At 39.8% G+C, this 12,285-nt stretch overlaps 1 protein-coding gene across 1 annotated transcript in view; it reads left to right on the top strand.

Annotated features, from left to right (window-relative positions):
* SPACA1 (sperm acrosome associated 1) overlaps window positions 1–12,285 on the top strand; it is a 28,567-nt gene that overhangs the window by 5,174 nt on the left and 11,108 nt on the right. Inside the window, exons 2-5 of the mRNA XM_074988853.1 lie at window positions 1,610–1,666; window positions 5,552–5,653; window positions 6,056–6,162; window positions 8,744–8,879. Coding sequence (XP_074844954.1) covers window positions 1,610–1,666; window positions 5,552–5,653; window positions 6,056–6,162; window positions 8,744–8,879 — 402 coding nt within the window. The remainder of the gene's footprint in view (window positions 1–1,609; window positions 1,667–5,551; window positions 5,654–6,055; window positions 6,163–8,743; window positions 8,880–12,285) is intronic.

The raw sequence follows: 12,285 nt of genomic DNA, 5'->3' as shown, positions 1-12,285 counted from the left end.
TTTTTCAGCCACAGAAATGTTATGTAAAGTTTTAACAGCTTAAAAGAAGAGAAATATGAACTTGCATTACAGAATTAACATAATCTTTTCTGTAGAAGAGAGTCAAAAACAAAAATAAATGAGGAATCAAAAATGTAAACTTTGCATTTATGGGTATTTATTATCATAACAACATATTTGGAGTAGGGTAGACTGATTATGTAGACTTTTAGAAACAGCCATAACAAAAATCTTCTTTGTTTCTTTATATTTTGAAAGATTAAGGACTTACTGCCTGTTTAATGAATAGTTGTTTAATTCCTCTATTGAACAGTTTTACTTTATCTTAGCATTCATATAAGCATTCATCTTGCATGCTAATATGAATAAAATATACATATTTGAATCCCAGATGGAGAGGTGAACCTTTTGCTTCTGCATATTTTGCAAAACCCATTTCCTAGCCTCCAAAGTATGAGAAAAATGGAAGAAGCCAAATCATAATAGTTGAAACCATAATAATTAATCAGAAGACTGTACCTGGTTGATTCATCACTTGTACTAGCTGTCTAGAACTGATCTTAAAAGTGTAATGGGAAAAAAAATCATGTGGGAAGGTTTACATTTACCAGGAAGATCTAGGAAATGGGCTGACTGCAATATTGTTTATGGGGAATTCTGTTTAACTCTTTTAAGGGAAGACCCAAATGCTGTGTCTACACTTGGATTTGTGTTTCGAAAGAGGACTGTAAATGAGGGAAATCTAAAATGTAAATGAGGGACTGATTTACATATCTCATGCTTCATTTGCATAATCTCTTTGGAAGAGATTCTTTCAAAAGAAAAAACACATTCTAGATGGGGCTCTTTCAATAATAAACCCCATCTTCAAAAGCACCCTTCTTCCTATTTTGTTTATTTTGTTTGTTTCTTTCGAAGATGGGCTTTATTTTCAAGAGCCCCATCTACACTGCTTTTTTTCTTTCAAAAGACTGTTCTGAAAAGAGATTATGCAAATGAAGCATGAAATATGGAAATCAGTGCCTTATTTGCACTTTCAGTTTCCCTCATTTGCAGTCCTCTTTCGAAACACGACTGCAAGGGTAGGCATAGCCATACTGTGCAGGGCCACTAATGAGGCTGGACACAAGGGGGCAATTGAGGCAGCTCCAGAGCCACGGGCCCTTTAAATCACCACCAGAGCACCATGCTGGAGTGCCAGGCCATATGCGCCAGGCCTCAGCCTTGCCCCATCCAGATTTGGCCCCACCCCTTCCAGGAGTGTGAAGCTCCTCGCCCTGTATCCCACCACCTTGCTCAGGGACCTGCAGAGGCTGTCAACTCTATTGATACTGTGCATAAATACTTTGGACTTCTCAGTGTATTCAGTATGCTAAGTTAACATAATAGGTCTACTCACAAGAAAAATGCAAAACAATACTGTTTTCTCAAAGATCAGATTAAGATTTAAATATTAGTTACTGGCACTGGGTTTTCTCAAGGGGACTAGGGAAGACGTCTAGAAGTGAAGTTTCTGGTAATTGAGTTTTCCTCCCCCCTACTCTCCCGATGACCCGCAAGCAAGTTTCATTGATTGTATTAGAAATGTAACTGCAGACTTTATGTTTAGGTTTGAATGCTACAGTAGCCAAGGAAGTAGAATTTGGAGTATGCACAGTTACGTGTGGTAAGTAGCAAAGCAGATGAATAAAGCATATTCTAATTTGTTTTTGGGGAAAAGTGCTAACTGTAGCAATTTAGCAGGTGTGATTTGCTTGCTCTCCTTCACCTCTCATTGATTTCAATTTCCAATAACTATAATTAACAAAAACAATCAAGCTGATTGTCATTAGAAGTGTAGGTCAGATCTGTTGTTTTATTAATTTCACAGCCTGCAGGCTCCTATTTTAAACCAGTTCCCTACATTTATTGGCACATGAGCTGCCTTCACCAAAGTAACAATTTTCTCTATTTGTGAACATCTGTGAGATGTTCAGAAGATGAAAGATCTTCTGATGCATCTCACAGATGTCTTTCCACATGCAGTATTGCCAGCTCTATCAAAAATGCTCATCTGCAGTAGTCTATTCTGTATTCCACATTCATATAATTTATAAATTAGTTAATGGAAAGAGGTATCCTTGAGGAAGAGCAAATGAAAATTCAACTCTCAAAATCTCAGAATTTTTGCTTTACCAGTCTGGTGACGGCTGGATATATTGCAGAGAAGGTATCTGTGGTATTATGCAGGTGGACAGGGCCTAAATGGTGTGACACTACATTGCTTAGAAGACACCTATTTAGCAGAAGATTCAGAAATAGTATTGAATTGGTGCTGAACAGAATCTGTCTCTCATAGTGTCATGGTACCTGGGAACAAGAAAGGAGGAAGGGAAACTCTTCAAATACTCTAATCTATTCTCCAGCCACTGTGATATTGTTTCATACAATGCATTCTCTAGTGTCTTTTTCCTGACTAGTTGTGAGTGTTGCAAATGATGGGGCTTCCAATATTCACCTTGGAAAATTATTCAACAAGCTAATACTCCTGGTTGTCAAAAGGTCTTGTTTTTCCTGATAATCACTTCAATAATTCCCTTTCTTAATTTCATTATTTACTGCTGGTTATGCACCTCCCATCCCTCATTATGAGCCATGCTAAAATACTTCATTTTCTTTCATGCTTGCACCTCTAGGATATTTAGAGGCCTTCCACTTCAGTGCACCTCCCAGATGTCCCTCCGTTTGAAGGACTTAATTCAGTTTAGTTCCAGTTATCTGTTCCCAGCAAATGTCTTTTCACTTTTATTGATGTCAGTTATTTACATCTTAAATAAATAATCATCAGTTAAAGGTTGTATGAAAGATTATTTACACTAGAGGCCATACCCCATCATTTTGAATTGGGATATTGTGTCCATGATTTTGCGTCTTGGTTATGCATTAGATCCAGTAGTTGGATATTGGTATGTTGAAAGGTATGCTCTCCAGTCCATACAGCCAAATTATACATATTTAACTCTCTTCATCTTTACTTGTATACTAATCCTTAGATTCCTCAGTAATTTTTGTTGTTGTTTGAAGTGCCTCCAGTTTCTCAGTATCTTTCTAGTAATGTTCTGACCAGAATTCAACATTCCAAATGTAGTTATATTAGACCTTATGGAGAGATCATAATAATGCTCATTAATTTTTTGCTCAGTTCTGTATTAGTCTTTTTTTTTGCTATTATTACTAGGTTTCTATTGTCATTTGTATTTTTCTTCCCATTGATATTTATTTTTTGTATTATTTTCCCCAGCTGTATTATTAACTTGCATTTTGCCAACTTCCATGCTTCTAATTTTTCTAATTCAGTGTGATTATGTTTGTGTCCAAGTTAATTGGAATAACTCTTTTAAAAAGACTTCATTTGACAGAGTATTGTAGTAGATAAACTTCTGCAGGGTTGGCAGCTGCTCATAGGGAGGGGAAAAGGGAAATTAGTTTTCTGGGAACAGAAGAGAAAACTGGCCAAAGTATAGAGGAAGGTAAGTACTGAAACTGTGGGTTTCAGGATGAGGTTCTTTTAGACAACTTCTTGCATTTGATAGGGTGCCATAGTCTTAATATTCAGGGAGTTAAAACAGATACGCTCTTTCTTACTAAATGTGACCACAGTTAACCCAGCTTCCAGATTTTTTCAGACCAGCCATTTTGATGTTCATAGGTTTTCTGCTCACCCACCTCTTTTCCCCCAGACAACATAGAGATATATCTCTAAAGTAAGAGGAATGTCTTTAATAAAAGTGTCAGTTCATTGTCATTTGCATCTCTATCTCTGCATCCTAGAGATGAGATGTTCTCAGCAGTGGAGAACGATCCCTGTTTTGTGACAGTTTCAGCAAGTGTTGTTGACTCCTCTGTCACTTGAAGTATTGTTTCATGAGCTATATGTCGTCTTGAAAATATTCTAAAACCTATCAGTTTGTATCATACACATTTAAAGAAGGCAGATACATCACAGCATATTATTATTCACATCAGTGGGCTTAATTCAGCATTCAAATCAATTTTACATTTATCATATTGCGGGAGGACTTTAACTCCTCCTTTCCCATGCGTCTGCAGTTTTGTAAACAACATGCTGCTAGTATAATGACAAGTTCTTTAGTGTTTACTAGGAGTAAACATACTATTCCCTCTACCTGCTTGCCCTGTGTCATTTTAGTGAGCTGTGCATGCATTGTTTGGCAAAAATAAATGTATTATTTGTTTTGAATATGTAAAAGTTAAAATGAGGCATTGTTCCCATTTAAATATTGATGTTTGAGATTAAATATATTTCATTTAATTGAAATTTATAAAGACAGTTCCCTTTACCTTCAGTATTTATGATTGCATGCTTCCCCTCCTTATCTTCAGTAGAAACCTGTGTGTATTAGGTGAAGTTATGAGGATCACCATGAGGCAATCTGATTGGGATTCACTTCAGAACCTGTCAGTGTTGTTCCTTAGCCAGCAGAAACTGCTTACTGTTTAGTGATTCGAGGCTCTCATTCCTCTAAGGGAGGATCCTATCTTGTGAGTTGCACAGCACACTCCATCTGGTCAGGGTCAGAGTGGGCAGGCTATCTGCCATGCTCCCAGCACCAGCTGACTTGGGCACTGAAAGGCCGTCTTCATGTGAGCTTTGATGTTTGATTGACGTTTTTGTTTTTTAGCAATATATATTATGCCCCTGTTATGCAACTCCCTGTATTATCTAAATCCTGTCTTTGCCCCCCGCCCCCCCCCGATACAGGAAATACATGCCCTTTGTAGCTATGTATCTTATGTGCAGAATACAAAAAAGAAGTTCAGTGATGTGGAGGTTCATACGATAGTATGAAGACCCAAGCCAGGATGACGAGGAAGTATAGCTGGCACTCCTGTAGACGGGGACTAGTTTTATCTGCTGCTGAGTGATTCCTGTGGCAGCACAGGGAGCCCTCAGAAACCCGAGAGGGAGGGAGTGGTACTACTGCAGAAAGGAGCCCCTTTGTTGCTGCTGCAGTCCAAGTGATACTCCACCCCTGTGGGTGCAAAGTGTGAGGGGGGTGGGGCAGGGAGTTGGTAGTCCTGGTGAGAAGAGTGGAGACCCCTGCTAAGACTGCAATGAGAAGGAGGAGGATGAGCCCTCAGCTTCAGGGGAGACCACCCCACTACTGATGGCTGAATGACTCCTACCCTCTTCATTATTCAAACAAAATCCATATCCCATGTGCTATTTGGATAATCTGGAGTATACCATATAAAGTGCAATTGCATTTTGAATTATTCTAAAAGGGAGTATTAAGAATGACTAATACTCTGTGACATGGTGGCTCTGAGGATATGTGTGCTTCACAGGACTTTAGGTGATGGAAATGGGCAGAAGTAAGTGTTGTCAGCCAAAGCTCAAACACAAATGTGGGAGAGTCTTGGCAGAAGCTCTCAGATCTCTTTCGCCTGATGTATGGTAGATAAATTAGTTTAGCATCCGAAATAAAGAGGGAGAAAACAAAAAAAATGTTGGAAGAAATGGAAACATATTTTTAATTTTTTTGCAAAGGTATTGGTATTCGAGAAGTTATATTAACCAATGGGTGCCCTGGAAGTGAAACAAAATGTATTGTTCGTGTAGAAGAGTGCAGAGGACCAGTAGATTGTGGATGTAAGTAAATTCCTGTGATTTAGGAATTTTAGAGTGAATGTGTTTATTCAAGAGAGACCTCCTTATTCTTTGTCAGTATGGTGGAAGAGGAATTAAATTATTGCATTCCATTTTCCAGTTACCTTATTTAGCAATCTAGTAGCATTTCAAAATTCTCTTCTGTACTGATGTGTGTTTTATTTTAAGTACTTTTAAAGTACTGTTTTTCTGCACTTATTTTCTATTTTGTAGATATGCATGTAATTCTAAATATTAAGCCAAACTTTAGATATTTTAAATAGTTTTGATTGAAAGAAAAATTTCAAAATAACATTCTTTGATTAGGTAAATTATGAAATGCATGGTACATACAGCAGTGTTTTAGACAATTGTTGATGTGTCTATTAAAATTTTCTTCCACAGGGGGTAAACCAATTTCTGAAAGCCTTGCTAGTGTGAAGATCCCCTGTATTTTTATACCTCCAGAGAAGCGATTTACATATGTTTGGAAAATGTTAATTCCAGACCAGGTTAGCAACTGAATCTCATCTTGTGCAGGAGAATGATGTATTCAGTATATTTACCAGCTGTTTTAGTTATGTCACACAAATTCCTGGCTTAATTCTTCCACTTCTTTCATAATACAAATGAGATATGTCAGTTTCTTTTTGACAATCTGATGGCTCAAGAGCTCTTATGTCCTACTATTTTGCAGAGCTTTGTTTTTCCGTCATTTACTTAAAGTAAGCAGTAAGTTCAAACTTCGAAGTGCCAGCATGCCGTGTAGCCACGGGCACTTGGAAGTATTTTAGAAGGTAATATTTTTGTTCTTACTTGAGTAAATAAATGCAAAGTAATGCACATTGGAAAACATAAAGTCAACTAAACATTCAAAAGGAGAGAGCCTTAAGTGCAACAAAAAGATCTTGTTGTCATTGTGGAGAATGCTCTGAAAACATCTGCTCAGTATGCAGCAGCAGTCAAAAAAGCTAACAGAATGTTACGAACAATTCAAAAAGGGGTAGATAATAAACAAAATAGATTGCTACTGTAGAAATATATGACATGGCTATGCCTTAAATACTGTATGCAGTCTGGGCACCCATCCCAAAAAGATATCAGAATCAGAGAAGGTACGTAGAAGGGCACCAGAAATTATAAAGGGTATGGAACAGTTTCCATATGAGAGGGGACTAAAAGGGCTGGGGCTTCTCAGCTTGGAAAAGAAGCTAGGAGATGTTATCATATAGGTCAATAAAGTCATGACAGGTGTGGAAAAAGTAGATAAGGAAGTGTTATTTACTTCTTCGCATAACATGAAACTAGGAGTCACACAATGAAATTAATAGGCATCAGGTTTAAAGCAGACAAAAGGAAGTACCTCTACACATAGTGCACAGTCAGCCTGTGGAACTTGTTGCCAATGGGTGTTGTAAAGATCACAACCATAATGGTGGTCAAAAAAGAGCTAGATTAAGTTCATGCAGACTGGGTGCATCAATAGCTAATAACCATGATCGTCAAGGATGAAAGACCATTCTCTGAGGCTACATCTACACTAGCACACTACGTCGAAGTATAGTGTTTCAAAGTAAGAACATCGAAATAGGCTACTTCGATTCGTATCGTCTACACATCCTCCACGGCTGGTGCCGTCGATGTTCAACGTTGAAGTAGCAACGGGGAACGTCGAAAGGAGCTGCCCTGGATGGAAATGCAGAGTGTCCACACACACAAGCACTCTCCATCAAAATAAGGGGCCAGGAAAGCCTGCGGATGGGGTCACAGACTGGACTAGCCCTTCTGGGGCAAGAGCAAGCCACTCCCTTAAAGGGCCCTTCCCAGACACACTTGGCCTGCACAGCACAAGGTCCACAGAGCTGGCAACCAGTTGCAGACCCTGTGCACACAGCATGGACCCTCAGCTGCAGTGTCAGCAGCAGCCAGAAGCGCTGGGCTAAGGGCTGCTGCACGCGGCGACCATAGAGCCCTGCAGGGGCTGGACAGAACATCTCTCAACCCCTAAGCTGATGGCCACCATGGAGGACCCCGCTATTTTGATGTAGCAGGACAGGGATCATCTACACATGCCCTACATTGACGTTGAATGTCGAAGTAGGGTGCTGTTCCCATCTTTGGATAGGAATAACGATTTCAGTGTCTCACCACCTAACATCGATTTCAACATTGAAATAGCGCACGGTGCGTGTAGACGTGACGCGTGCTATTTCGATGTTGTGCCAGCTACTTCGAAGTAGCTGGCTAGTGTAGACACACTCTGGGTGTCCCAAGCCTCTTGGTGCTAGAAGCTGGGAATGGAGGAATGGGTAGATTTCTCTAGATACACTAGATACTTGCCCTGTTCCATTCATTGTCATTGGCCACTTCAGGAGACAGGATACAGGGCTAGGTGCACTGTTGGTTTGATCTAGTATGGCTGTTCTTGGCTATGTCTACACTTGCCCCCTTCTTTGAACGGGGCATAGTAATCAGGTTGATGGGTGATTACTATTGAAGTGCTGTGATGCATCTGCAGTACTTTATTAGGCTAATTCTCTCCTGTGGCAACTTTGAAGTGCCAACCTTTGAAGTGCCAGCATGCTGCGTAGCCACGGGCACTTTGAAGAAATTTTGGGGAGTAAAGGCACTTTGAAGTAGTGTGGGCACTTCGAAGTGCTTGAGGCTACCTGGCATGCTGGCACTTGGAAGTTCCCTCAAGGGAGAATTAGCCTAATGAAGTGCTGCATATTCATCACAGCACTTCAGTAGTAATCTCCTATCAGCCTGATTACCATGCTGCCTTCGAAGAAGGGGGCAGGTGTAGACATAGCCCTTATGTTCTTAGAACTTGAGTTCTCAAGCTGGAGATTGTGAAGAAGTGTCTGTGGGTCATAACCGCACTACCCTTCTCCTTTGGTGAAATGAGGGGTGAGGGTCATGGTTAGATGTTATGGGGTTTTTGTAGTGGTAAAGGGATCTGGATATGGAATTGCTTGAGACCTGCTTGACTAGAGTAACCAGTTTTCTATACGATTTTGATATAGAACATTCCCCCCTTATAAAGCACATTGAAAATGATCCATTTTGTCTTTTTTTTTTAAATATGGCTAGCAATCACTCATTCTTCCTAATGATTCGGCTATTCTGGAGGTACACAGGGATACCCATCCAGTAGCTTTCCAGTGTGACACAAAAGAAGATAATGAGTTAATTGCCTCTGTAAAATATACAGTATATACAACAGCTGGTAAGTCCATAGTAGCTTTTAAATCTATTACATGATATTGCTAGTGTTTAATGAGTAGCTATAAGCCTTCATGAGACTGTACCTCACTATAGTATCAGAGCACTTGCCATAGAAATGTTTATCAATAAAAGAAAAGGAGAAAAAGAAAACAGTTATGGAAGATATGAAGTTTTGATAGTAGCAATGAGTAATTTCTTAAATTTATAAGCTCAAATAAATTATTTCTCTTTGTCCTGTTAATTTGTTACTTTGGTTTAGTCACTCAGCACAGACCACAGGTGTCTTCACTCGCTGCTAGCAAAAAAGCAGGACAGGCAACCAGTTACGTGGAAGCAGCTCTACTCCAGTTGGTGGCATCTTATTCTCTACTTCTCAGCTCTGCTGTTAAATTCCCCAGTGCAATGCAGAAGTAGGAAGGCAATCTTTTGATTTTTAACATGCTTACCTGCCTTCTTGAATTTTACTGTGCATGGTGGATTTAGAAAAACTTAAAATTAACAAGAAGATTCCATGAAAAGTTCATCTTCAGCAGCTTTCTTCCTTCTTCTGTGGCAGGTAATTTTTGATTACATTGTCAGGAGAGACAGCAGCGGTCCCTTTTGTCTTTTAGATTCCGAGAGGCCTGCTGGAGAGTCCAGCCCACCGAATCAGTAGAAAAGAGAAGGGACCTTATTAATGTGGACATGGTCCCTTTCTGAAAAAAATATGGATTCAGATAGACCAAGAGCTGTGAGGGACTATTTTAGTGAGAATGAAAAGTGGTTTAAAAATATGCTGTCTTCAAGTTTGAATTATCCAAATAAACAGTCTGGAAGAGACGGCATGCATCTCAAAACTCCTCAAAGTCGCTTATTTTCAATCCTCCACCATGGTTTTATGTGCATCTGAATTAATATTTAATTCAGAAGGAACTTTGCTCATATATGTAAGGTCTCTAATTTTTTCATTTGCACAGCATCCAGGATTTTTTTTTTTGTTCTTAAATCCATGTGGCTTTTACAAAACTTCCAAAGCTCTGTCTTCATCAGGTTGTATTCTACCTCCCAGTAGCCAAACTCTGAATTCCACTGGTAGGAAGGAGTGATTTCTTTGACCCTGATGATCACAACACTAACTCGTGCGCTTAGGTTTAAGCACTTAAACACATGATTAAGTTGCTTATTGAATGAGGGCTAGGGTGAGGTCCATGCAGCAGAATGTCTCACAAGGCTTAAGAATATCTATTCAGACACAATTTGGCTGTGCAGTTGGAAGACTCACAGCAAAGGTTGGCTCTAAGATTTACTATCTCTTTTCCTTGGGGAAAAAACCTCAAGTTTACACTCTTTAGAGAATAATGGAAAAAGCCTGTGTCATGCTCAGTGTTTTCCTCTGTCTGGTCTGAACATATACAGAGTGCCAGTGGATTTTCTAATGAGTGCCTTACTTCCCCTAACATGGATGCTGCTGCTAAGACCTAAAAAATCAAAGGTGGAAGAGATCATCAGTAAATAATTCACTGAGCGTTATACAGTTCTAAAGAGACCTTTTTCTTGTGTGTCCAGATCTGCTGACTGTTGACTTTCTGAGCTTCAGCAAGATCAGAATTTCTGCATGTCCCTCCAAGGGGACCAGGATTTTTGAAAGGGCTTTTTAGCTGTTAAGAGCTGTAGAAATAAGCCACAGGATTCTCTGTGTTTGGATGCCTACATTCTTAGCTCTTCTTTGATAGTTTGCAGAGCTCTGCTGCTCAGATTTTGGAGGCAGGGAATGTTTCTTCACATCTTAGAATGCTATTCCATCCACTCTAAAGTAGAAAATGTACTCTGGAGAGACTTTAGGCATTATGTTATCAGACCTCTCAGAAAAGAAGTTACCTCTGCCAGTTCCAGAAAATCTAAACCTTTCTCCTCAGAGTAGATCTTTTCCTTTGGCATCTGTTAATCTCCAGTGAGGTAGACCCTAAAAGGAATTTTTGGAGGGAATGGGGAACGAGAAGGTACAGGGGGAAGAACTGGTAATTTTGCAAGGTCAATTACAAGACCAAACCCTTCTTTTCAGCATTCATATTTAACCATAAGGATGTCAGACCAGAATGGAATTGGCACTGGGGGGAGGGTCTCAGTTTGACTTTGTCCCAGTGGATCAGTTTTACTTAGGATAACAGTGAGCCTTGTTAAGTATTTCCTAGAGTTACTTCCTCAGATTACTCCAAGATGATTCCTCACCTTCCCTTTGAGGCATTTGAATCCATGGAATTTAAGTTTCTATGTTGTCTTCCTTGCTGTGGTAATGGCCACTAATAGGGTGATTTCAACACTTTCAAGGTCTGTGCATGGTGCTTTGCTTTTTCATATCAATCAGAATATTTTATTGCGCAGTTTTTATCATCAGTGTAAGACTACGAAACGGAACATTTGGCATACCCAACAGAGGCCTGCACTGAAAACAGAACACTTTTGAAATCTGATTTTCTTTGGGCCTGAGACAATTCCAGGTAAAATTAATGGGTGTCCTGGGTTCCCACAATCTTTGGAGGTCATTGGATTGAACCCTTTGTTTTTTTCAAGGGTCTCAAGCAAGAGTTGTTATTGCTAAGTAGATCAGGAACCATCCTGAGCACTAGAAGTGCCTTTTGTGCTTAGAAGCAGAGCTACTCAGGTCATCTCCCTTTTTTTAGTATAAATAGGGAAACCCTAACAACATGATCTGTGTCAGATAGCTTTCTGGTGATCTGTGGACCCTTCTCAGAAGCATTGCTGACTGAAGTGTCTTGTTTTTACTGGCACAACTTTGTTCAGTGCATACTCAAAGTGGCTTTTCCCTGAGAGGCTCCAGCTGTGAACCCTATGGAGGGAAGTGAATAGGATCATAATGAATGTTTTCCATTCCTTCCACTTCCTTCAGAGAAATGGAGAATGAGCTGCAATGCTCAGGACGGGGAATGGAAATGCTTCAATTTGGTTGGGTGGGTTTCCTGCTTGTTGCTTCCAGGGAAAGGAAAACCTTGTGCTGATCAAGAGTTACAAAAACCAAAATGAACAGGTAAGATGAAAACTTAATTGTCTGGCCTCACTCCCTCGCGTCACTCTCTTCATCGCCTTTATGCCTTGTATGCCTGTGTAATTTCAACGTTACAAACCAGATTCCCAGTCAGTGTAAAAAGGCATAGTTCTGTTGGAAACAATAGAGAGAACACTGATTTGAGGCAGCTGAGAATTTAGCCCCATATAGGTATAAGAATTTTCATGTTAAAAATGTGCAGCACAATCCCTTCCACTCCAAATTTTAGGGTATGTCTTAGGAAGGTGGGAGAAGTATGCATTTTTCTGAAGGGCAGGAAGATACCTGTAGGAGCTATTCACTGCGAACCTAGTCCACATATTCCAGGTGGCTACGTGGAAGTACTTGGTGTTCTGTAAAGCTG

The sequence above is a fragment of the Carettochelys insculpta genome, chromosome 3 (genome assembly GCF_033958435.1).
Source record: "Carettochelys insculpta isolate YL-2023 chromosome 3, ASM3395843v1, whole genome shotgun sequence".
Lineage (NCBI taxonomy): Eukaryota > Metazoa > Chordata > Testudines > Carettochelyidae > Carettochelys > Carettochelys insculpta.
Note: the sequence above shows the minus strand (reverse complement) of the source record. Positions and strands in the feature narration are given on the sequence as shown.